Source organism: Truncatella angustata (genome assembly GCF_020726525.1).
Source record: "Truncatella angustata strain MPI-SDFR-AT-0073 chromosome Unknown BKA67scaffold_3, whole genome shotgun sequence".
Taxonomy (NCBI): Eukaryota; Fungi; Ascomycota; class Sordariomycetes; order Amphisphaeriales; family Sporocadaceae; genus Truncatella; species Truncatella angustata.
Genome location: NW_025763383.1, coordinates 1,418,418 through 1,443,990, shown reverse-complemented (window position 1 = coordinate 1,443,990; position 25,573 = coordinate 1,418,418). Strand labels below are relative to the sequence as shown.

General features: G+C 48.6%; 7 protein-coding genes across 7 annotated transcripts; 4 read left to right on the top strand and 3 right to left on the bottom strand.

Moving 5' to 3' along the window:
• The first annotated feature begins 354 nt into the window (after nucleotides 1-354).
• On the top strand, nucleotides 355-2,612 carry BKA67DRAFT_560427 (uncharacterized protein). The gene is made up of 2 exons (XM_046102454.1): nucleotides 355-852; nucleotides 909-2,612. The coding sequence occupies exons 1-2, from the start codon at nucleotides 477-479 to the stop codon at nucleotides 2,243-2,245; spliced, it is 1,713 nt and encodes a 570-aa protein (XP_045959615.1). The 5' UTR covers nucleotides 355-476; the 3' UTR covers nucleotides 2,246-2,612.
• A 1,254-nt stretch (nucleotides 2,613-3,866) lies between these two features.
• On the top strand, nucleotides 3,867-5,105 carry BKA67DRAFT_560424 (uncharacterized protein). Its single transcript, XM_046102453.1, has one exon. The coding sequence runs from the start codon at nucleotides 3,963-3,965 to the stop codon at nucleotides 5,007-5,009; it is 1,047 nt and encodes a 348-aa protein (XP_045959614.1). The 5' UTR covers nucleotides 3,867-3,962; the 3' UTR covers nucleotides 5,010-5,105.
• Nucleotides 5,106-5,967: 862 nt separating this feature from the next.
• On the bottom strand, nucleotides 5,968-8,074 carry BKA67DRAFT_560422 (uncharacterized protein). Its single transcript, XM_046102452.1, has 2 exons — nucleotides 6,952-8,074; nucleotides 5,968-6,892 (listed from the first exon to the last, which is right to left on the bottom strand). Exons 1-2 carry the CDS (start codon nucleotides 7,700-7,702, stop codon nucleotides 6,066-6,068), a joined length of 1,578 nt encoding a protein of 525 aa, XP_045959613.1. The 5' UTR covers nucleotides 7,703-8,074; the 3' UTR covers nucleotides 5,968-6,065.
• A 7,012-nt stretch (nucleotides 8,075-15,086) lies between these two features.
• BKA67DRAFT_657294 (Mechanosensitive ion channel-domain-containing protein) lies at nucleotides 15,087-17,706 on the top strand (the record flags this gene model as incomplete). Its single annotated transcript, XM_046107088.1, has 2 exons — nucleotides 15,087-16,719; nucleotides 16,772-17,706. 2 exons carry the CDS (start codon nucleotides 15,087-15,089, stop codon nucleotides 17,704-17,706), a joined length of 2,568 nt encoding a protein of 855 aa, XP_045959612.1.
• Nucleotides 17,707-17,965: 259 nt separating this feature from the next.
• On the bottom strand, nucleotides 17,966-19,571 carry BKA67DRAFT_560415 (glycoside hydrolase superfamily). The gene is made up of 2 exons (XM_046102451.1): nucleotides 19,521-19,571; nucleotides 17,966-19,468 (listed from the first exon to the last, which is right to left on the bottom strand). The coding sequence occupies exon 2, from the start codon at nucleotides 19,277-19,279 to the stop codon at nucleotides 18,029-18,031; it is 1,251 nt and encodes a 416-aa protein (XP_045959611.1). The 5' UTR covers nucleotides 19,280-19,468; nucleotides 19,521-19,571; the 3' UTR covers nucleotides 17,966-18,028.
• A 3,692-nt stretch (nucleotides 19,572-23,263) lies between these two features.
• BKA67DRAFT_534274 (uncharacterized protein) lies at nucleotides 23,264-23,881 on the bottom strand (the record flags this gene model as incomplete). Its single annotated transcript, XM_046099841.1, has 1 exon — nucleotides 23,264-23,881. The coding sequence occupies one exon, from the start codon at nucleotides 23,879-23,881 to the stop codon at nucleotides 23,264-23,266; it is 618 nt and encodes a 205-aa protein (XP_045959610.1).
• A 370-nt stretch (nucleotides 23,882-24,251) lies between these two features.
• Nucleotides 24,252-25,441, top strand: BKA67DRAFT_234262 (regulator of volume decrease after cellular swelling-domain-containing protein). The gene is made up of 2 exons (XM_046095650.1): nucleotides 24,252-24,641; nucleotides 24,696-25,441. Exons 1-2 carry the CDS (start codon nucleotides 24,352-24,354, stop codon nucleotides 25,327-25,329), a joined length of 924 nt encoding a protein of 307 aa, XP_045959609.1. The 5' UTR covers nucleotides 24,252-24,351; the 3' UTR covers nucleotides 25,330-25,441.
• Nucleotides 25,442-25,573: the final 132 nt, after the last annotated feature.

The following is a 25,573-nucleotide window of genomic DNA, read 5'->3' as shown; positions in this document are numbered from 1 at the left end:
GCTAGAGTTTAGACATATGCAGCCGCCAAAGGACTTTAGAACTTTACTTCCACGCGTTGTGATCTACCCAAGTGGCAGAGTGGCTGGCTGACAACGACATCTCATGCCGCCCGAAGGGCATAAGCTCCCTTTGGTGCTATGTAGTGCATTGTCAATCGATCCAATCAGGCCAAGTGTGTGACATGAACTCGGAAGTAATGTCACTGGACGCATGTTATTGGACACATCGGAAAGTCAGAGACATTGTATTACATGCAGTAAAATGTGATCGGCAATGTAGCTTTTGTAGCTCCAGCCAGATAGTTCTCAGGATCCCCAGCGATACGGAAAAGTGCTCCGAGTATTGACCGTGCATGTGAAGTGAAGCAATTTGCCTCTCGAGGACCTTTTTCACTGTATACTCATCTCAATCGATCTCTACAATCACATAGTAAATATATGTCGCCATTATTGCACTCAATTCAATACCATTCAGGATGGAAAGGAAAGTCAGCAGAAGGACTGGGTCTTACCCGATTCAAGACACAGACTTCTTTCCACATGTAGATTCACGAGCGCAACAGACCATCGCGGATGATAACAAAAGTCTCCGGCTACCAAGAACACTTCGCGCATTGAATAATTCACGCAATATCACAAACCATCCTCGAACGCTAGTCATCTGTCTCGACGGGACCGGCGACCAATTCGATAATGACAACAGCAACATCGTCAACTTTGTCTCTTGTCTGAAAAAGCACTCGCCCTCTGAGCAGGTTACATACTACCAGTCGGGTATTGGTACATATGACAAAGGCGGGTTGAAGAATGGCATTGGCGCGGCTATGGACATGGCCGTAGGAAGCGGGTTGGGTGAGTAATTTCCAATGCAATGTTTGTGCTGCCATACAACTAAAACATTGTGATAGGTATTCATATAAAAGATGCGTACAATTTTTTGATGCAAAACTATCGCGACGGCGACAAGATTTGTCTATTCGGCTTCTCAAGGGGCGCCTACACGGTACGATGCCTCGCTGGAATGCTACACAAAGTTGGCTTGCTACCTGCCAGCAACGTGTCCCAACTCAATTTCGCCTACAACTTCTACAAGAATGACACAGAAGATGGTAGAGAGCTTGCGGCTGGCTTCAAGCGGACATTTTGCACACATGTTGAAGTTTACTTCGTCGGCATTTGGGACTGCGTTGCCAGCGTCGGCTTCATTCCCCGCCGATTGCCATTTAGCAAGTCACCGACCAACTCGATTCGTCATTTCCGACATGCAATGGCTCTCGATGAACATCGTGCCAAGTTCAAAGTTTGTCAGTGGCAGCAAGAAAATCCCGGGGAGCACAATCCGAAACGGCGAGGGACGGTTGATTTCACACCTACAGGTCGTCTCCGGCGTCGTTTCGGTGTGCAGAAAACCCCCAACATGGCAACGAACCCCCAAGCAATCAACGGCAAGTCCAATGGCTATACTAACGGTCACATCAATGGCAGCGAGAAAAGACCCACAACCCAACACAGCAGCGACAGCCAGGATAGTCTCGAACGTAAGTTCGTTGCCCAGGACAAAGCACGACATCGCAATCGATTCTTTGAAACTGACGTTCTCGAATGTTGGTTCATGGGCTGTCATGCCGATGTGGGAGGCGGAGCCGTCGCCAACGAAAATCGACACAAGCTGTCGCATATCCCTCTACGCTGGATGATGCGCCAGTGCTTTGAGTGTGACACTGGTATTCTGTTTAATACTTCACGCCTGGCTGAACATGGTCTCGATGTACAGACGCTGTGGCCGGTATACCAGAAGCCAACCAGACCAATCGCCGGGCCTGCCCCGAGCGTAATGGCGAAATACGAAACAAATAGCTTGGAGCCTCTATATCGACGCGCCGCGTTTCTGCCTATCGGACCAGAAGAGGACCAGATCAAGGACCAGCCGTCGTTAGAACGCCTTGGCTATGTCCTCCTATCGGAAGCAAACGAGGATTATTTTGATGCCTTGGAAAAATGCAATGATATGCTTAGGATTGCTAAGGTGTGGTGGATTCTCGAGGTCTGGCCTATCAAGTTGCGGATTCTCAACAAAAGCGGCGATGGCTGGGAGAAACGCGTACGATTAAATTTGGGAAGACATCGCGGTATTAGAGATGACTCGCCGAGCATGCATTGGACTGTACAGCACGCTATCGATGAAGGAAGATATACACTCAAGACCAGATGCGAGAAGGGTGTTTGCTGGACAGAGATCATTTAAAGTTTTACGGACTGAATTTTTTTGCATATCGCTCGTTTAAACGCACTGCAATGTTGCATCTATTGTTCTATTTCATACAACCCTTTCGAAGCGTTCAACGTATGGCCAGTTATGCAGTGTTATAATGTTTACTCAATATTTGTCATCATCACCATTGGTTTTCGCTATGCCCGAGACCTTTTTGGGGGATCTGACAGCAATTGAATCAGCTTCTGTAGATTTCACGTGTCGGGCGGGAATCAACCAAATGTATGGAGAGGTTTTCGGCAAGTTCTTTGAGAAATTTTGCAGTTTGTCGGAAAACTAAATTGCAGAATGCGCCCTTGTTTGGATATTTTGTTCTTGAACATTCTTTGAAGCAATTGTGAAATAGAAATACCAGACGAGGTTGTGATGGCGCAGGCAGGTAAATGACGTGCCCCGCCTCCTTCTCCTGCTACGCCACTACGTCCGAAGTAATGTGTTTATGCCTACCCAGGATGTCACATCTGGACACAAATCACGCCGCTTTTAAGACATGACATCGTACTGGTGCGGCTTATGACTAGTATAGCTTGGAACGTATACTATTTCAACGTTCTGGCTAACTAGTACAGATGGGAGACACTACGACTTACGACGCTACCGAATTGGACGATGTATAGAATCAGACATTGACCATGGTGGGGGACGGAGGGGCAGAGCAAAACTGTGCAATGTATAGAAGTAAACATCAGACATACCTAAATCAAGGTAAGGAACTTCTCATTAATGCGCCTGATCATATATTTTTGCCTTCATTGAGATTTGATACTCCGGTTGCGGACAATAAGGCCGCTACATAGCTGCTATTTGGTAAATCCTATCACGAAAAACTACGTATAACCGCACGGTCTCACTGCAAAACTTCGTTACGTTCAATTGCCTGAATAGGACGTCATCCGTAGCTTTCATTCACCATCTCTTATTGTGACAGGATGAATAAGTCTTCATTAGCTCATTTATATTATTTCTTATATAGACGTTCACTGACGTCGGGTTGCGCATCGTCTGTGCCACGGACAAGTCTCAACTGCGAAATATTAGCTGAGCTCTAAAGGATGTTTGGCTTATGGAGATGACCTTAGCATACATGTGTAAATGGTATTCATTTTGGAAGTGCGGGGGTTTTTTTTCTCTTCAGTTTCAACGAGTAAATAAAACCCCTGCCGTCGGGAGCAGTCCAGCAGATATGTGTTCTATATCTAATGACCAATATCGGTAAACTGACGATCATATGTGCATGAATTTCAGACAATCTCAACAGTCCCCTGGGTGCTTTTCTCGAGCCATTCCTTTACTCTGTCCTCTGAACCATCATAATCATCATAGAAAACAGTATAACAAAGCCGGATCCGTTCGAAAGCCCCTGGTCCTCCCTTTGGCCTAAGCACGAGGGCTGTAGCGCGCATTACCCAAAGGCATGACACAGTTAAAGAGCTTGTATCACCCAGGAAGAATGGAAAATCCGGCAAAATATTGGTTGCGCATGATGCGAAAGAGTGGTAAGCACAACTCGTAATCGTCAGGAAAAAGTTGCTACAATAGTAACCTTTTAGCTGCTGGTAGAAACGATTCGTTCAACGCCCTTTTTACAGGATGACTATGTACTATTTTCCCTCAACCAAGGGCTGAGCCTGAGTAAAAGCGGCATTGGGCGCTAGTCCTAACCCAGCGAAAGAAAAGGTGCCTATTGAATATGCCTGACGGCCTCCCAGTTCGCCAAGCCTACGTGGGCCCAGCTATAAGAGTAATATGTTCACAGGCAATAATTCTCTCTCAGATCAAGGAGATCTCCAGGACTGTCAGGTTTGACAGAAATAAGATGATGTCCTCCAAATCCTCTACCATTACGTCGGCCGCGGCCGAACGTGTCGCTTTGACACCCGAGCTCATGGAACTCATATTCCTAGATACCGACTTACGCACACTTCTCGTGTCAGCGCAAAGAGTGTGCAAGACATGGAACGGCATTATCCAATCATCACGTCAAATACAGTGCGCGATGTTCTTCGAGCCTATCGCACCCAGCACAGATGAGGAGATCACACAAGGCCGGACCATCAATCCCCTGCTCGCAGACCGCTTTCCATCTTTCTTTACAACTGCTAGAAACACGATAAAAAGGACTGCAGATGAAGAATTCTTGCAGGAGAATATAAAATTCAACGGCGAAAACGAGCCCTTCACATTCATGGACGACCCGCCCCGAGGCTCGACTAGTAAGCGTCGTGGCCCAAAGACTGTTCAGCCAACGACGAAGCGAGATGCTTTCTTGCGCACTGGATCCAGTTGGCGCAGAATGCTTCCCCAACAGCCTGCGGCGCCCAATGTGGGACTAATCGAGGTGCGTGGTCCATGTGAGCGATCGTGGTATAGCGATGTCATCAAACCGAAGCCAGAAGCTGGCAGTGTTGTTACCATGGGCATGCTTTATGATATGGTATATCGATTTATGGGACAAAAAGGGGATAAAAGCAAGTTTTGCGTCTACTGGCGTAATGCGAAGAAGGACAAGAGCCATGATTTCAGTCAATGGTACGGTAGGTGTAGGGAGGAATATGGTATCCTAGCTGATTGGCCAGACGACATTGGGATTGTTGTCATACGAAATGCCTGTAACAATGGAGATTGGAATAATTCAGTCCAATCCATGGCATCGTTGGATGCGAAGTACAAGCCTCAAGAGATGGTATTGTACAATCCTGAGCTTCTTTATAAGGACGGTGAGGACTGGTTTGGCTGAGGCTTGTAGATTTCTGTAGTTCAGCTTGTTTCTAGACGCAATGCTCAAGCTGTCCACGTACTACTTATAAGATTCGTCAAAGATCTTTGAAATTATAATTATGGCTTCTTCAACTTGGCTGCCTTCCAATTGGAGAATATTGTATAGTTTACAGAAATGGTAGTAACTTCTTTTTATTCGCGTAATAAATTAGTCTCATTATACCTTTATCATCTCTCCTCATAATGACTGCCAATTTAAATGCAATGTGCAGAGTCTATACTCGTTAGTCAAAAAGCCACCAGATTGACACTAATAGACTATACTTCTAGAATTATGACTGTTATAATAATCTTTCATATAGAAGAGCTGTTGCCGGAGATCTTTGACTTCGTCACTCTTGGCCTTCGTACCCATGGATACAAGCTTTAGTATATTTCGAGAATTCGGCCGGTATATCCTGCATGACCATAGAAGCCATGCCAACGTTATCTTAAGAGAGTGGTATTGTAAAACTCAACTAGAACGCCTTTGTTATCGCTCATCTGATCGGGGTAAGCCGGGTGATGTAAAGACAATCAAGCGCATGAGTAAGATAAATTGAATAAGAATATCCTACATAGCGCCGAATAAGAATGTATTTTAGAAGGCGTTAGAGGAAATATCGAGGAACTCGCACATGAAAGATGTTTAATTATATTAAGCCTGATTTTTGATTCTAGGCTTCCTTGTGGAAATCTCGCCATATCTCCATGATCTTCTTAGTCAATGTATAGATAAGATTGTTCTTGGCCGCAGTCTTCCAATTGTCATGCTCTAAACCAACTACAACGTTAAAAATACGGAAAGTAGTGGCGATGGAGCGGGTTTTATTTGATACAAGTTCTTTGAGCTTGAATATAGCTGTCAGGATAGGTTGGATTGCCCCATTGCGGATACGGTTGGGTCACTCATCTTTGCTAGTGGAAAGGCAGTTAGACAAACCATATACCAAATCTTATTGTTAAAATATGGTGTTGTTATCATTTATCTTAAGTTACCAACACCCTTATGAAACACTATTCGCTCGTCAAATCATCAAGCATATCTCACACTACTCTGCGAATGCAATCCACCTTGTGCGTACGACGACTCCGCCTCTTTATTGCCGACGCCCTCCGTGCCTGCCAAGTCACCGGGCGTAGGTCCTTGTCCCACTTCCTGGACTACTTTCTCATCAGCGCGTCCACCCTCGGCACTCTTCAATACCTCCATGAGCTGTCTAGCACCCAACGGCCACGGTACGATTTCACCCTTGCCGCCGTCACTAACCAGACCTTGATGAGGCTTGACTTCACCACGTAATACGCGCTCAGGTGTGATGCCCTTCTCAGCATAAAATGCTGCGTTGGCATCTGGACGTTGCACGATAACTGTTCCGTCGGCCTGAATGCCAGCATAGAAGCCGCGGGACTTCATGTAACTCCAAACTGGCTTACCGGCACCAACTGCAGCATCCAGCGACGCACCGGCACCTACAGGTCCAGCAACGACGGCAATTTCACCACCAAGACTGAAGCGTGGCTTGGTGAATGCCTGAACTGCTTCCACGGTGTTCAGGACGCAGACACAGTCATAAATGTCCAAGCCTACCATGAAGCCGGCGCCAAGAGTGTGGACCAAGAACCCGGAGGGCGGAGACCATGAGCCATCTGGCAGTCGGGACAATACGATACCGGAGCCAGAAGCGCCGGAGATGTGAAGACCTGTGCGAAATACGGTGAAAATGGCAATGCCCTTTGCTTGTGCGATAGCTTTGGAGGGAACCTTGACCAAAGTCTTGGACTTGTTTGCTGGCCCTGGGTTCGTTGCATGCCCAGGAGAAGGCGGCGGGTGCGACGGTGACTCGGTGTAAAATCCGTCTGCTGTTGCAGGGGTTAGCAAATATCACGGGGCTATTAATCAAGGAAGTTGTTACACGTACTGCAGAAAGACTTTAAGATGCGTGCCGCCTTGTCGCACTCCTTATCCATGCTGGTAGGCCAGAAAGCTTCCGAGCCCAGCTTGTTGGTAATCTTGTTCACTGGCACACCGGCTTTGACACTCCAGTCATAGAACCGCTCGCCGAATGTCTTCTTCTTCTTGGCATCAATGACCTCGTCATGTGCAACGCCCGCACCTCCCGCAGCGCCTGCTAGACCTGCGGCGCCGGCGGCAGGCGCTGCGTAGCCGTGATGCTCGCCCGTTGCGGGGCCGGCTCCGTGCATCTCAGCGCCTCCGGGAGGAGGAGGGAAATACGGGGCCTGGCCCTGTCCTTGACTCGAGCCGGGCCGCGAGCCAGGTCGTGGGGGGAGAACGGGTGGTTTCTCATCTCCTGGGATATAGAGGCCAGGCGTCGGCTCGTAGCTCGGTGGTGCCTGGTTGTGATCTGGAGGATTCGACTGTAGCGGGTGATATGTCTGTTGGGCCTGGCTCGGGGGCGGGCCAGAAGGCGGAGGAGGATAGTAGTCTTGTTGGTGCTGTGCTGTAGGCAGATCACCTGATGGCGGTGGATAGACGTGTTCTTGGTACTGAGGTGGATTGTGTTCTGACGAGGCATGGCCGCCAGTTTGCTGGTGAGGAGGTGTACCGCCTGAAAGCTCACTGGCTGGAGGTGCGCCGGCTACGCTGGCTGTCTCAGCGTAGTAATCGGGATTGGTACCATGCCCGCTTTGGTTGTTCGGGTATGCGCTCATGCTGGCAATATTTTCTTTCTATAGTTCTGCTGAAGTAGAGAAGATGTCACTGAGTCCTTAGTGTTCGCAGATGGTACTGGCTGAAGGTTGCGATACTGGTGAATGATGGAAAATGGATAGTTCTATTTGGGCAGGAGAGCTAGACGGAGATATATAATGATAAAAGCTCACTTGAGCACGCCGTGGTAAAGTGGGATGGGTATAGAGCCAACAAACCTGCAAGCTTGTTCCTGGCTTTGCATCACTCACATCATGTTTGCAGACGCGTGTAGCCGTGGCTCAAACCAATGGTAGCTGCGCATGTACGGCACCTATTCTGAGCCTAAGTCGCACAGCTTGCAATGCTAGCACTTACTGTTTCATGCATGGCAGCATGGCAGCGGCGACCTTCATTACGAAAGCTCCCGACGATCACCAATCAGCATGGTTCGCGACTGGCAAACTTGGTGGCATGTGAGGGGCATCGAAAGCCGGTGACAGATTGATGTCATCGCCACAAAGTGGGCGGGGCGCAGCTGGTAGCCGACTGCCAAGCTGCACAGCGGGCGAGGCGCAGCCCAATTTCGTTGTGTCTGGCGGACTGGATACCGGATAAAATGTCTCGGGTGCCTGTCGTGACATTTACTTGACATTCAATATTCTTCGAAAAGGATCTTGTGGCCCAGACTTTCCCAAGTAACTGAGGACTGCATAAGCCCACCCTCCTCAGGTCTATGAAATTGAACCTCATCTTCCATGACAAGTTCATCTCCAACACCTGTGTGCATCGTTTGTATAATATTCAGACATCCCGCGATACTGGGTGACACGATTATAGCGAATACTGGATGCGTATCCTCGGCGACTCTTTATAATCATTCCTCAAACCTTGTCCTGAGAATTAGGGAACATTGAATCAGGGAACATTTGTGAGATGGGACACCTTCAAGCACAGTGTTCTGAACGAAGAAACCCAAGGACCTGGTGATTTTCAAGAAAGCTTCATCTTACTAACTTTCCTTCGCACTTATTTTACCAGGTATCACCAAATATCAATAGAAACTCTAACATATACGACCATAATTCACAGACTTATCATACAACTCGTATAGCCGGGCACGGCGCATCCACTAATAACGCGACACGAGGTTGAGCTCGCTGCAGAATCCTGGAGAAATTGCGCTCATTTGTTTTGACAGCCAACAGAGACGTCAAGTGTTCACAAGGTCGCATGGCATAAGACCATAGAGTGCTTACGGAAGACACGATGTCGTGGATCTAGACAGGGACCTCAATGAGCTATTGACGTGGACCAGAGCGATAGCATAGAAGTTGACATGGCACCTATTTTCGCCATTCTTGGCTCGCTCTTGAAACTCGCCAAACGAAAGCTGCAGTGGCTAGGAAGATTGACGCTTGTAAAGTAACTTGAGCAACTTCAGATCAGGTTCGTAATTTATCCAGAGTCAGACTGGCCAACTCCTGGACGTTGGTATGATGAGAAGCTGTTGAAACCAATGGAAACTGATCTCGTATCTTTATTTGTTAGTGAAATCGATCAAGACCAGTTTTAACTTCGTGGCTCGTTACTGGTTACTCGCTTGCCCTCCTACTACGCACCTACGCAATGGAGGATATCGGGCAATTTCTACTGACAATCAACACAGCTGGCCCCATCCCATCGAGCAACGAAAGTTATATACAGCCGTTTTTGTCTACAGATATTCTCAATCCTCCTAGTCCGCGGGTCTAGGACAGGCACTGCAAATCAAACATTCTCAACTCAATATTCGGGTTCTTAAATACGACCTATAAACCATCAGCAATCGCACCGGCAACATCTCCAGAAAACAAGGCTAGATACGAAAAGATGTTTATCATGTATTATGACACGAGCACTATCTCGTTCCATCGCCCCTTTTAACTCCACAGTAAGAGCAAACGACAATTTGCAACTTCATGACAATATCTTGAGTCATGTTTATCAAATATTTGCCGCAGATAGATGAATGGCAAAAACCACCATACTTATTAACTAGTGAATATACTATGTTTACATCGAATACATTAACCCACCATACATAATGAGCTTCCTATACAGTGGAGGTTGCTAGTTTTGACTCCATTTCTAGGTTGACTTGGCTGGCTAGATGACACATGGAGAAATACGTACGTCAGGCAGCATTATCCAGCATGGTTGGTCAGCCGCTGTCTTGGTTGGGGTCTTGAAGAACGGTTTGAAGATTCCACATTGGTTGAGGCCAAGCGATTTTGGAGTAATCTTGCACTTGGTTAAAGGCGTTGAGAGCGCCGGTATGGAAATGAAAGAAGATTTGGGCACATTCTCCATCTCACAAATACCCATTATGTCATCGTAAAGGGCTCTTGATGTCCTCTTGTGTGGACAGGTCTTCACGAGTCCTTTTACACTAGGAAGAAGTCGGAAGTAGTCAGTGTGCCTAAACAAGTTTCATTTAGCTGCCTTTCGCGCTTTTTCGCTTGTCGATTCTTTTCACTTTTCTTGTTCAGCTTAACCAGATCGGTTTTATTTTTCTATTTACTCTTTATGAATGTTTACACCAGCGATAACAGTCGGGAAAGCCGATAAAGTGGCGACGAAATGATGTGTTCTTACCCTCTAATTATGTTCTTGCCGAGCCGCCTCTAACTCCGCTTCAAAAATTTCCATCCAACTCAGACAAGTAAGAAACAACCGGGCTTGAATTGTCCAACGCTGCTCCTCACCACTCCTCGCCACGTGTAGCATAAAATCGCGACTCGCTGGTTTTAAAATGGTCTTGAAAGACTTTGGTTAATCCGCCTGTGAACCTTGATGTAGACGACATGACCATGTTGCTTGAGTTATAACATCAGTCTAATACGAATAGACTAATTCATCTGTATATTTCTGGAGACAAAAGCCTAGTTTGTTTCGTTCTATGTGAATCGCTTATATGTATAAAAAAGCTCAATCTAATCATTTGTCGTCTTTACTCCTGGAACACCCGCTTTTAACTCAGTCCTACGCGAGCTACCATGGACGCATGTTTCAAAACAACCGAAATGATATTGTGTGCTCAAACGCTAAAGCACCATCGACATGAATTTCTGGTACTACAGTATTCCTTGTCAATCATCTTTCAGTATATTTGAGGTTCCTTAATGTTAGTACACCCCGATTGGTACTGTTCGTACTCGATTCGCTAGCCTCATGGATGAACATACTTTTTTTGTAACCTTAATATTTGAATCATTTACTGTGACAGAAACCAGCTCAAAGCCTCTCATTGTGGTGAAGTGCACAATAATCAAGGTTTGTGGAAGTCCAAGGATGTTGACCGAAAGACGGTAGCCATACGTTAGTCATGCCCGATACTTGTGTATCATTAAGTATACAACGATCTTAGAGCTTCTTGGCCTATGCTACACTCAACAAGGTTCATGATCTGTTACAACTACATTGATCGGCAGTGATACTCAGGTATGTGTTTATTAGGTGTACGGCCCCAACGAACCATTTACACGTTGGTTGCATTATAGACGAATAAGTTCTCGTACCCTCAGCGTCTCTTCCTAATAATAGGGTCTCTTGTGGTATCAGGCATCGATAAGATACTTGCTCTCATGAGTGCCATATGACCGAATACGTTGACGCAACCTATGAGTATGAGCACGTAGTCCTTTCCCAAGCTGATATGAGATGAGATAACCAGTCGCTGCAGTCGCGGCGACGTTGAGAGACTTGCACGCATATACCTACTCTTTGATAAATCAATGTTGTCTTGGCTGGATAAACGGGACACGCACTGCCCATCTGAACATGTACGGTGACTGTACCATTAATATTGCTTGGGATAAGCTAGAACTTCGACGTTACTATCGAATGCGACCAAACCTGCTAGTGCTCCAGGCCTGGAATTACTGTAGCATGGATTATATCTCCCTTCGCATGAAAGCGTAATGTCAAGCCTTTTCCGTCAGGGATTCTCCCAGATGCAGGGAATAAATAGGGGAAACGATACATGGTAATCCGTATTGATTTTAGCTCGAACTATACCTATCTAAGCAGCGAGTTGACAGGAAACAACTGACAAGAGAGTAAGTTAGTTCATTTTGAGGCCTCCATTGACAGCATTCGTTGTCGTTTAGTCAACTGATACGGCCAATAGAGTGCACGAAGACTATGTTGTGTTAAACGCATACTCAGAACTTCGGGCAGCAGGTGACCGCCCCAGTCCTTTCGATCATTCACGACATTGCACCCTCTAATAACAGTTATCCGTATACCCACCATTGTTATTGCAAGGATGATGCTAATTGCTTGCGGCCCGTGGCGCCAACGTATTCAGTGCTTTAAGAAACAAACATGATGTGCAGCATCATCGAGTTGGTCGGCGGGATGCACACCTGCTTGTGTTGTTTTACCCTCCTTGCATGTGTAGGCAATGGGGATTGCGTCGTGGCCAAGCTCCAGAGTCTGAAGAAACATCTGACTTGGATATTGGAATTGATGATGATGTGCCGATGGCAACGACAAAAATAGAAGGCCAGCTTACAAAAGCTAGTGGGTTCCAATAAACTTTCGAGACGAAGGTCTAGATCTCTCAGATACGAGGCTGATCCCTACATGATTCTCCATCCGTAGAGATGAGGGTTGCAACGACTCAGCACAGCCTTCTAGAACCCGCAATGCAAGCGCCGGCAGAGCTAATCTTCAATCAAGACCGTGTTCAGGGGCAATGCTACTGCATGTGCATCGGTTATAACGTTGCAAATTAGCCCGCATTTCAGCGAACCAGTCGAGCTCTCCTTGCATATGAAGAGAACGATGGCTTGTGGTGGCGCTCGACTTTTGCGAAAACCAGACGGGATGGCTTGTCAGGGGCCAGCAAGCCACTTTCAGTGATAGACTTTGAAACGTCCCCAGTTTATTTGGGGGTCACAAACTTCCAGGGCAGCCAAGGTTGGCAGTCTGGACAGTGGCCCTGTTTCGCCAAGGAGATACAAATTTAAAGCTTAGTTCGCCTCAAGAGGTATATTACTCGCGCGCGCAGAACTGTTTTTGGAGAGTGCGTACAATAGCAATTTTACTTATTGACTTGCATCCCTTTCGAGGAGATTGCTCGATAGCGGTGAAGTGCATGCCGATTTTGTGTCCTATATCAAAATTGGAGAGTGTCACGCATTTGGGATCCACGGGTGATCTGGCTGGACCCTGGAGATGCAGTGGTCTTGCCCCATACTCGGTATGGATTTGCAAGTTGTAGAACTTGGACAGACGATCAATGGCAGGACCATATCGGCCAATTGCATCAACTGTGATATCTACTGTGGCTACAAGATGATGGCACCGCGCCAGTTACTGGCTGACGTTCACCGCCAACGATGATGGAGCATTAAATAAATCGCTCTATGTAAATACATTGTAGCTGCCCGAGATGTGTGCATTTTGGAGTTGTGACGTCAGTCCTCAAGGTTCGCATTAGTTCGCATTCCTGGGGGGCTGTTGGTGTTTCCGAGAGTCCGTGGGGCGATCACCATGCTAGAGCGTTCAGCCAACTCAGCTTGCAACCTTATGCGTTGAATTTTGATCTTGCTGGCCCATTATCCGGCTGCATCTGCAGATTTAGGACGGTAGGCCGTCCCATAGGGATTGCGTGTCACCCAATGAGCCGCCGTGCAACTTCCAGCGTGATACTACTACATACGTGACCGTCGATCATTTCGTGTTATGCAGTTTGTTGCTGTAAGGAAAACTTGAAATAACGCCTGGATGCTTAAGAGTCCATACATAATTCTTGACGAGTAACTTTGATATGTACATAGGGTCATCTAAGGGTTCCACGTACATTAGTCTCATCCACTGTTGCCGCCCTTTGCACGCGATGTTGTCCCAAAACAGACCAGGAAACCACGAATTAGGAACAAAGCCTCAATCAGGACCAGGCCGATTCAATTAGTCTAGGGACTTTTGATAGTGTTTGCGAGCTGAGACATCTGTTTGCGGCACAGTGTCGACCGCGATTCCACTATTGATGCCCCTGCATGACAACGCGAATCTTGGAAATCGTTGTTGTGCACTTCTCGCAACTGCGTTTTTATATGGAGCGCGTCAAGGGCTCTAAATCGTCCGAAGTGATAACGTTGATATTGGTTGGCGTCGAGAATTACGTCTTCTAGATGTCAACGCCGGATTGTCGGAAGAACAACGTTGAGAACCTAGGTTAGTACGCGTACATAAATAAGGCTTCTAATCCCTCGGGCCGTTGGTGAGCGCCGCGGTGAGAGGCGCTTTGGCTAATTGCTTTAGTCTAGGACAATCATTTGTGGCAATTGGAGAGGAGAGTTGAGAAATCTTTCGAACTGTTTTCCTGAATACGGCCTACCAATGCGCAGTCTTTTGTATTTTTTTCCCCCCCAACATGTAATGATTTGATGCCCGGAATGCTATCCGCGGCATTCTTAGTAAAACATTTGCCATCATAGGTAAATCTTGAGGAACCAGACAAATATCGCCTCTTTAGCTGTGAGGTTCAAATAAAGTTCCCCCGCCAATTTTCAGGTGGTCCCCTGCATAGGGGAAGTATACAGTTCATTCGTTTGTCTGTGAGTCCCAGTGTATCTACTTTATCACTCGAATTCTTGCGCAGTTTGCTGTTTTTCTCAGAGCTATTTTTGATATTCTGAGCACATGGAAACATCCATATCCTGTACATTATTCACGTACAGTATCTGATACAATTTGACCGCGTTGCGCTGAGCTGTGGCGTGCGACCGGCAGCTTGGCAGGACCCATTCAGGACCCATTCGGCCCACCCGCCCAGAGACCCCCCACTCACATTGATCGCCTATCAAAATTTGAGCGAACAGTGGACCAACAGGGTGCGTCATCAGTGAGGAACAGGGATACATGGGAGCAAGTCCACCACAGCTCCTGAAAGTTGCATCTGCAGAGAATCGGCATCTGTGAACAGACAGATCTGAAGATTGTCCAATTTTCTCTGCTTTCTGTCCGAGGATCGAGACCAATTCTTTCTCCATCTTTCTCCCCACTGCCTCCCACTCTTATTGTCCCTGGATCTGCATGCATTTCCGAGGATTCACATTCGTTTCTGCATTGTTTGGTTCTTCTGGATTTCCTTAGCCTTTGAGAACTGCATTACAGCAACATCAACATTCGGCTCGGGCATCCCAAAATTCAAAATCCATTTTTTCGAGTATCCGCAGGCCCAGAAGCTACGACATTATACCTGTTGCAGGTTGATCATCTTTTTGGACGAACAAGACTGTAAATCCTGGGGAGATCCGTGGAAGACTGGATCTCAGTCCTCAACGAATCGGCATTTTATCACCATCCCTCAACTGTAACAAAGATACACCGAGTACAACAATATCCTTGACAAGTATGACTACGCCAGTCCGGCGGGGGTCGTTTGAATCCAACCATATGACACAACCAAACTCTCATGATCCTGAAAAGGATGGCTCTCCAACCCTGACGCATGCACCGACGGTGTCAGATACGGAAGAGCATTACAATGAGAAGGCAAGGCAGCCTCAGTTGAATCTTCACGTACCACGGGAAAGCATGGATCAGGCATCCACGGAAGCGCGCTCACCTAGCCAGTATCTGTCTCCAAGCACAGACGGGCGCGACAGAGAGCAAGCTACGCGTTTGGTGGACGATTTAGAGATGCTCCGAATCCAGCAGATGGTTAGCAACCAAGAAGATAACCTTCGGAGATCTATCTCTAAGGTCCGGTCCAGGCAAGAGCCAGTGGGCGAAGATGTGTTTAATCAACCTACGCCAGGCATCACCCTTGGACCCCCAATAGAACCTCCGAGCAAGGCCAACAAAGTATTCGTGTACCTGAAGAAGTTGCCCAAAGTTGCTCGCTACTTCTTATATCTAATCCCGATCACGTTGATTCTTCTCATTCCCATTTTTCTGGGCATTTTCTTGGATCCTCAACACCAGGCAGCCATTGGAGGCACTGGAGGCACGCAACTTCTGTGGTTCGGAATCTGGCTGGAAGTTGTATGGCTATCATTATGGGCAGCTCGCATTCTCACAGCCATTCTCCCATATGTCGCAAGATTCGGCGCCAAAGCCGTCGGTTCCGGGAACCCGAAGAAATGGAAGGCCATGGGACATTCGTTGGAACTTCCTTCAGCTCTCTTCTTATGGATGCTCGCCGTTCTTATCTCGTTCCTACCCATTGTTAATGACAGTGGCCACAAGGTTTCAGCTGGAGGAACTGATCCCTTCCCCGAAGTAGGCTGGATCGGAACGCTTCACAAGATTATCATCGCGATTTTCATCTTCTCTGCTCTCAACTGGGTTGAAAAGATTTTGATTCAATGGATTGCAAATTCTTTTCATCTCCGAACCTACGCCATCAGAATCGAGTCGAACAAGCAGTACATCGCATACTTGGTTCATCTATACGTTCACAGTAAAGACAGACTGGTTTCCGAAGAGTCCGTTAAAAATACCCCTAGCTATGGAGCTTCTGGTACTCGTACACCAATGAAGCTATTTCAGAACAATGCCCGCCAAGCCATCAACAAAGTTGGAGACGTTGCCGGCCGTGTTGTCGGTGACTTCACCGGTACGGAGGTTCTTCTCAGCAACCATCCCCGTAAGGTTGTTACCGAATTACTTCGAAACACGGCCTCTGCTCAAGTACTAGCCCGACGCTTATTTCGTACCTACGCAAAGCCCGATGCCGATGTGTTGCTACCTGAAGACTTGAATCCTGCGTTTCCCACACCAGAGGATGCTGAGAGTGCTTTCGGAATATTTGATCGTGACCTCAACGGCGACGTCTCGATGGAAGAATTGGAGGCGTTTTGTGACGAAGTCCACCGCGAGAAGAAGGCCATTGCGGCTTCCGTCAAAGATGTAGACTCTGTTATTAGAAGGCTGGATCAAGTTTTCGTGGTTGTAGTCATCATCATCACCATCATCGTTTTCATCTCCTTGATCTCGGCGTCTGCTGCGGCGGCGTTAACATCTGCTGGCACAGTCATTCTCGGTAAGTCTATTGTACCCGACACATGTTGTCACAAACTAACGAGATAACTCAGGTCTGAGTTGGCTGCTCCAGGCCACTGCTCAGGAATTTCTGCAATCCATCATCTTCGTATTCGTAAAGCACCCTTTCGATGTCGGAGACCGTGTGACAGTCTATGGTAACACTGGAACCACTGGAACGGGCGACGATTATTACGTCACGGCGATCTCTCTACTCTACACCGAATTCAAGAAAATGGAGGGTCACATTGTGCAAGCACCTAACTCGGTCTTAAACACATTATTCATCCTCAACCACCAACGCTCTGGCCAACTCGCCGATGTGTTTGAATTAAGAATGAAGCACGGCACACCCAAGGAGCACATTGAAGAACTTCAGGCAAGGATGACAGAATATGTCCTCGAGCATAGACGCGACTTTACTGGCAAGATCCTTACAGAGATGAAGAAGATTGAAGACGCCTACTGCATCACTGTCAACTTTATCTGCTTCCACAAATCAAGTTTCCAAAACGAGTTACTCCGTCTTGTTCGTCATAACAAGTTTGGCCTCGAGCTGATGACTCAGATGACGAAGATTGGAATCGAACAACCCAGACGCCAGTACCAAATTGCAGGTCGTGACTTCCCTGTCTACCAGACAAACATTCAGCCGCCAGCCTACGACGCCGGTCATGCCCCTGTTGATACATCACAACTATCAGCCTCGCGGCGCGCACGCTCCAGTTCTCGAGTTTCAGCAAACGACCAAGACTTCTTCCAGGATGTTTTCGTCAGCCGGAAGCTTAACCACCCTACTTTCGTCCACCAGCCTCGCATTGCCGAGGAGACATCCTCGGCGGAAGCTAGTGGCGCAAACGGCAATCTCGAGAGGACTGCCAGTCTGGCTTCAGGAAGTCAACGTGCTCCACATGGTCATAGACTTTTCGGTCGGTCTATGACCATGCGCAGCAACGCGGAGAGCAGACGTTCTAGAGACATGGTATAATAACACCTTGACTGTGCTTCTGCGTATTCAGCTACTTGCTCCTTACATTCCTTTCAATCTTTCTTATGATAATGACATGCATTTTGCGGGAGAACTTTGATAGTTCTAGCGATCCGATGATCCGGAGAAACCAGATTAGACATATATATATAGACAGCGGATGAATACCCGATAGACTGCATAGTAATTCACAAATTGGATTAGATCCAGCACATGGTGAATAATTGGATCTTCTAAAACGCCAGGTGTCATGCCGTTGCATTGATGACGATGACTTCTAGAATTTGCGGAGCACATACGTCTCACTGATATCTATGAATTTTCAATTCTCGGGAACTCCGTCGGAGTAATATTGAAAGTCATCCGGTAGTGGTGGTCCGGTATCTGACAACGAATCGGAATCTATCTCAAATACTGATGCGTCCTTTGGCGTCGCCGTAGCTGTTGCCTCACGCCCAGCTCCCTCGACATCAATTACTCTCAGAGCCTCCGAGCTTCTGCTTTGATCATCTCTCAGTACTTTGGTCATCCGTTGCGCCCACTCCCACGGTTTCTCTTTCCCGCCAGGCGAGCTGTTGAAATATTCCCAACCCATCACGCCGCCAAAGTTGGCGATTTTCTTCCTCATCAACGTCAGGTTCGGCCCCAATATCGGCCATGGCACCCAGCCACTTCCATTGTCCGAAGTAGTCACGACACCCATAACGAGCTTCATAGGATCCCAACCTCGCGCCACGCACATCTCGTACATGAACGGTGTGCTCGCGTCGCCCCACCCGCAGTAGAACTGTGCGTTATACCACGCGACCTCCTTCCCGCGCATCACCTCCAGGGCCTCGTAGTCAAACCCGCTCAAATTGCGCCGCGAGTCCAGCAGCGCCGCCGCCACAGGGGCCAGGGTGATCAGAAACCTAGGACCGAAGTCGGCCCTCAGCGTATCGATGAGGCGGATGATGCCCGCGAGCGACATCTCCTCCTCGACGTCGAGGTCCAGTCCGTCGAGCCCTCGCTCCCGGATCATATCGCGCAGCGGGACGTAGTAGCTCTCGAACGTGGCCTCGTCCCGATCCAGGCGTGTGAAGGATCCCTTGGCCGCGCCGCCGAGCATGCCTAAGACTGAGATCCCGCTCGCCTGTGCGATGCGACATTCTGCCCATAGCGTGGCGAAGCGCGGATCTGAGGGCGGGTGGTCATTGAGAGTTAGGCCCAAGGGTTCAGAGTTAATGTGGATGGCGGCCACGATTAGGTGGGTTACGGAGATATCTGCTTTTGTGATGAGTGGCAGGATGGATACAGGTTTCCCAGAGGGGTCATTGACGGTTTGGTGGTAGAGTATTAGACGCGGGAGGGACGTCCGCGGTATGGGAGCCATGTCGGTGTTTGTGGTTCTGTTCCAAAGAGGGTAAGGTCTAGGCGGTCGCTTGAACGCCAGTATATGAAGGAAATGCAATACACAGATCCAACGTGTTCTCCAGCTCCGTAAGGTCTGGATGGTTAGAACCACCAATTTCGTCCACCTCGTGCGTAAAGAAACTGAATATAGGTTTGTCTGCTCTTGATGCCTCCGCTTCATTAGATGAAATTCCGGAATAAAGCGAAAGTCCAGTGTATAGGCTGATGCAATGAGTCGAATGAGCACTCGTCCAGCATGGGCGCCACCCACGTGGGGTCTAACCCAATTAACGTAGCCAAGCTCTCTGAATTCTAGGAGGCGAGCACGCTGAAAGCAAGGCCAATCATGGGCCCGTGTAGATCTCTAGTGCTAGTTTCTGTTAGCGGCCCAAGCTTCGAAACAACAAACGATGTCGCTCAACGTCGTTTTTCACTTGTCGCGCAAGAGATCGCTTTTTGAGTGATTCTCGTCGGAGAGTATTCCGAGGGAACATGTCGGCTTGACGATATCGAGTCCCGTTTTGAATTTTTCAATTGACAGCAAGGTCTATTCTGCCGCCTGCTGATCTGACGTCATGAAGTTCGCGAAGGAGCTTGAACAGGATCTTGTTCCAGGTGAGTTTAAGCGCTTCAGCAGTTCGCTAGAGATCCTCCCCAAACTAACAGCCGATAGGTATGTAACCATTTTTATATAGTACATGTGTACGGGAAAGCGTTTTGTAGTAACGCACTTTATTCGATGTATATATGCATTGGTGTGGATTGCTGACCTTATGGCCGCAAAGAATGGAAGATCAAGTATCTGAATTACAAGGCCGGCAAAAAGTATGTGAAAGCTGTTTCACGAGCCATCAACAAGGCCAACTCAACACCTCACTTGGGTAAGAGGGGCGAGCTGCCACCTCGCACTACGCAATCGTTCATAGGAACTCCCTCCGGTAACAGGAAACTGGATGCGAATCGTAATGCAATCCGCTCAGATGAGACGAACCCCAACGGGTCTGTCCCGGCACCTGCTGGTTTGAGTAGAGCAACAGCAGTGTCAAGCAGATCATCGGAACCACCGCTATCCAGGGCTGAGCCAACCCCTATATCTCTGCAGCCGGAGCGTCAGTCTTTGGCCAGGTCGCCGGGTAATGCAGGAAACTACGGGAGTTTCGTGCCCTCGCCGTCCGTAGCAGCATCACCTCTTACGACTGTGGGAAGCCGGCATACTTTTGAGCTGCCTGACCCAGCCATACGGGTACCCTCGAACGCCAGCGAACAACTTCCAGAACCCGCGGATGTGGCCGCCGACCGGTCCCTCAGCAGGATGCTCATAAACCGTAGTGTGACCATGCTTCCTGGCACATCAAACTCCATGACCATGCCACGGCAGAGGCTGCAAAGAGCTGACAGTTCTTCAACTCGTTTGCGTCGCATTTTCACCCACGGACAAGGATCACACAGGCCTGAAAGCGTGAAGCTTGACTATGGAATGCAAGCGCTGGATGATGTTCGCCAACGAGAAAGGGAATTCTTCAGCTTTCTGAATAGTGAGCTTGACAAAGTAGAAACGTTTTATAAGCAAAAGGAAGAGCAAGCAGGCCAGCGGCTTAATGTTTTGAGACAACAACTGCACGAAATGCGAAACCGGCGGCTTGAGGAACTTGCAGCGGCGCAACAAGACAAAGGAGAAAACGGACACACTGATGAAACCTCCCATCAAGCAGAAAGCCACAAAACCTCACACACTTGGATTGATCCAATCCGTTCGAAATTCTTCGAACCCGGGCCAAATACGAAGGCACTTCTAAGCATGGCGAGAACGCCTGTGCTTAATGGTATGTCGGATCCAGATAATGGACGAGATTACGTCAGGCGGCCTCACCACGAAGTGCCATATCGGACGGCAAAGCGGAAACTGAAACTCGCACTACAGGAGTTTTACAGGGGGCTTGAACTACTGAAATCGTATACACTGCTCAACCGGACTGCTTTTCGAAAACTGAACAAGAAGTACGACAAGGCAGTCAACGCAAAACCACCTTATCGGTACATGAATGAGAAGGTCAGCAAGTCCTGGTTTGTGAATAGCGACATACTCGACAGCCACATCAAGACCGTGGAGGATTTGTATGCTAGATATTTCGAAAAAGGCAACCATAAAATTGCTGCTGGCAAACTGCGCCGCCTCACACGGAAGCCAAACGACGAGTCAGGCAGTACATTTCTGAATGGCCTCTTCCTGGGTATCGGCGCTGTCTTTACTCTTGAAGGCTTGGTCTATGGTGCCGAGCTCTTATTTGACGAAGATCCTGTGGTGCGACAACAGACTGGCTATTTGCTACAGATATATGGTGGATATTTCCTGATGTTGTATCTGTTTGCGCTCTTCTGCCTCGATTGCAGTGTCTGGGCTTCCAACAAGGTGAACTACCCGTTCATCTTCGAGTTTGACCCTCGACATCATCTTGACTGGAGGCAGTTGGCTCAATTTCCGAGTTTCTGCCTCCTTCTGTTGGGTGTCTTCATCTGGCTCAATTTCACTCGATATGGGTCGCCTGAGATGTATCTTTTTTACCCAGTGATATTGATATTCGTCACAATAGTGCTCGTACTGTTACCGGCACCAATCCTATGCCATCAAAGTCGAAAGTGGTTCGCGTACTCACACTGGCGGTTATTCTTTGCTGGATTGTATCCTGTGGAGTTCAGAGACTTCTTCCTTGGCGATATGTATTGTTCTTTAACATACGCGGTTTGTGTAGGTGTTGAAGATCCCCGGCGGTAATTTCTGCTAACAGAACATAGAACATTGAGCTGTTTTTCTGCTTGTACGCGCACTACTGGGACAACCCAGACCAGTGCAATTCCAATCATTCACGTCTGCTCGGATTCTTCTCTGCGCTACCCCCGATATGGCGTGCCTTCCAGTGTATTCGACGTTACGCTGACACGAAAAATGTATTCCCTCATCTAGTCAACTGCGGAAAGTACTGTATGACCATAATGGCAGCAGTAACTCTTTCACTCTATCGAATCAATGGCAACAACAACACCACCACCCTAGCACTGTTTGCAACTTTTTCTGTTGTCAACTCAATCTACTGTTCGGTGTGGGATCTATTTATGGACTTCTCATTCTTACAACCAGACTCTCGGCATCGGTTCCTGAGAGACATACTGGCTATCAAGCGACGTTGGCTTTACTATGTTGTCATGGTCATAGATCCGATACTGCGCTTTGGCTGGATCTTCTACGCCATCTTTACCCACGACAAACAACATAGTACCGTTGCTTCCTTCCTTATTGGATTTGCTGAGGTCACGCGTCGCGGTATGTGGGCTCTGTTTCGTGTCGAGAACGAGCACTGCTCCAATGTAGCACAATACAAAGCCAGTCGCGATGTGCCACTGCCCTACAAGCTTGATCTCGAACCACTCGTTGAACGAGCTAGTGAAGACACAACGCACTCGCAGAGAAGCCCTGAGGAAGCCACTACAACAGCTGTCGACCCCGGCGCGGCTGGCAGTGTGAGACGTGCCGAAGAGCAAGCCGTCTCCGAATCCCCTGCCACGCAAGCAGCTGAGGAAAGTGGGCTTCGCAGGCGCAGGAAATCCGAAGTCGTGCGTGGTGGAGGTGACACAATCCGGAAGATCATGGCGAATGCTCATAGGCAGGACTTTGAGAAGAAAAGAAAACGGGCCGAACCGCCGAAGGACAACGATCAGGATCTTGGAGGGGACGGACCCAGCGATGATGACGACGACGACGATGACGATGAGGACACTGCTAGTGTGGAGGACGATCGAATGGGGGTTCGACAGGCTGAGGACCTGGTCAATGCCTCCCATAGTGATAGTGAGTGACAATAGTGTCATCTGTTGGGGTGTGTCTAGATGGCATGGTGATGTCGACGAGAACAAGTATACGTAGCCTGTCCAGCGAAAGCTTAGCATGATTTATTGAAAGTGTCAAAATGACATTTCAAGTTATTTATTGCCATCTTCTTGATTTCAAAATGCCGCTGTCAAACCTAAACCCGAACCCAGGTGCAAACACAGACTAGCCGAATGCCATAACGCCGAAACCTGTAAAGACAATCTTAGTCACGTAACAGTCATACAGTGAGAAAAGAAATTGAAACCCCCCTCGGGCGAAACCATGGCGTACACTCCCTGCTCATTTTCCGCCAAAAGCCCGATCCAGCTCGGCTCCCTGATCAAGATCACCGGCCATCTCGCTGGCCCCTTGCCTATCAGCGAGGCTCATCTCCGCAAACTGGCCGGCCATATTGCTGTTGCTGTTGTCATCACCGCTAGTGCTTGCCCCAACAGTTCCGTCATCGAGCCCTGGACCCGGACTGCCGACCTCGACCTTGCGCTCCGGTTCTAAGACCCTCACCTCGCTGTCAAGCCAGCCGGGCGCAACCCGCCTCTTCTCGGCCAGCTCCCTCTCCCTGATGCGCTCATCGAGCTCCCTGAGCTCTCGCTCCGCGTCCGCCTGCATCTGGGAGATGTGCGACTGCAGCGCCTTGCACGAGGCCATGATATCGTCCGGGTGGGCGGCGTGGCCCGAGGCCGAGACGACGTAGCGCGGTTTGTTGGAGCCCGAATCTGCCGGCTCGTTTGCCACTGCCGCTGCCGCTGTCGTGGAGGTGATGCCGCTGCTGGACGGCGGCAGGGAGGATGGCATCGGCTTGTAGGTGTATGGCAGCGTGGCGGCCGTGGGCAGGCTCACGAAGGGCGATACGGTCAGTGGGATCTGGGCGAGGAGTGGGTGCGTGCGGTTGTCGTGCATTTTGGGCGGGATTCGGTCTGTTGAGGAAACAGGCCCGTGTGCTATGCTGTGGGAATGGTTTGAGCTGTAGGCAGCTGGCGCGACGTCGTTCCAATGCGATTCGAGCTGTTGTGTTCTTGTTGCTTTACTTGCGTTTGTCGGGGTGTTCTCAAGTTTGCGACATTCGGTGAAGTGCCATGACGAACGACTCAGGGTGATAGCGATAGCGATAGCGACAGCTTTATCTCTATCATGATTATGACTATCGAGATAAGCCAAGCGATAAGCCCCGCAGTGTGCAATACTGGCAGCACTGGCACTGGCACTAGCACTCACTCACTGCACTTGATGGCGGGGAGCTCTTGGTAGTGGAAAATTAACAAATCATATTGTTGACTCCTGAATAAGTACGGCCTCTAGGCACATTTCTGTATCACAAGACCCTTTTTGCTTACTTGCTTGCTTTGTTCGCAATTTTCACATTGTCCACCATGCTGCCAACAGTCATCAAGAGCCGTCCCTCGCAAGACGATGACTTTACACCGCTCGATGACTATCAACAGCAAACCCCTGATACCTTTTTTGAGGAAGAGGGTCATAAGCCTGTGCTGTACTTTCACGACGAGCACATCAAGGTCTGGTGTTCTCCGGAACACGCCTCAAAACTGCACATTTTCTCGGGCGATAAGCTACCTAGTCCGCCTGAGTCTCATGCCTTGGAGAACGATGGAGGCAAGCATCTTCGCGAAGAAGAAACAGTCGATGTCTTCGTTGCTTCTCAGTGAGTATTCCCATGCTGCATTATAATCAGGGAGATGGCTAATTCATGGCATAGCAAGTTGATCCTGTACTCTCGCACCAGCGAGACAGGAATTGAGATACCCTACCCTTCCATCACTCTGCATGCAGTCAAAAACTTCAAGCATCTGCAAAACCCAGATGATGAGACGGCCAAGTTCACCGCTGTCTACATGCAGCTCGAGTTCTCAGGCGATGGAGGTGATGACGATGAGTCGTTTGACCCCATAGAGCTCACTCTGGTTCCTTATTCGCCTGATGGCACAGCAACACGTCTGACCACCTCGCCACGTACGTCGGCTTTGTTCGATCAGATCTCCGCCTGTCAGAACTTGCATCCTGATCCAGCGGATGAGGACGACGATGAAGAAGGAGACGAGATGGACAGGATTGTGTTTGAGGGAGAGGCGTTGGACGGTCTACCTGGAGCATTCCAGGGAGATTCTAATGGTGGATTGCCACCACCAATGCCCGGCAGTTCTGGATGGATCACGGCTGACAACGTGAACGAGTACTTCGACGAGCAGGGCAATTGGATCGGATTTGGTAGCGAGTTAGGTGAAGGTGCTGGTCGTGTTCGAGGACATGATGAAGTGGATGATACCAACGATGGGACGAATGGACACGAGGTTGGAGACGATGCGGAATCGAAGCGCCCGCGTACTGAGTAACTATTGGGGGGGTTTTTTTTCTCTCGTTATGACGAGCTAAATTGTGCAGCCAGTCCTTGAATCAAGGATGGCACGCTCGAAGATGACATATCGTTATGTTAGTACGACACATGAAACCAACACACCAAGGATGGCATTCCTCGAATTGGATGACATAGATACAGTGGTTTATCAAACTCCTGTAAGCATATATGCCTTCTAACTCGATTTCTCGGCTAATGAGTCCCAAGTTACCTGATGATTG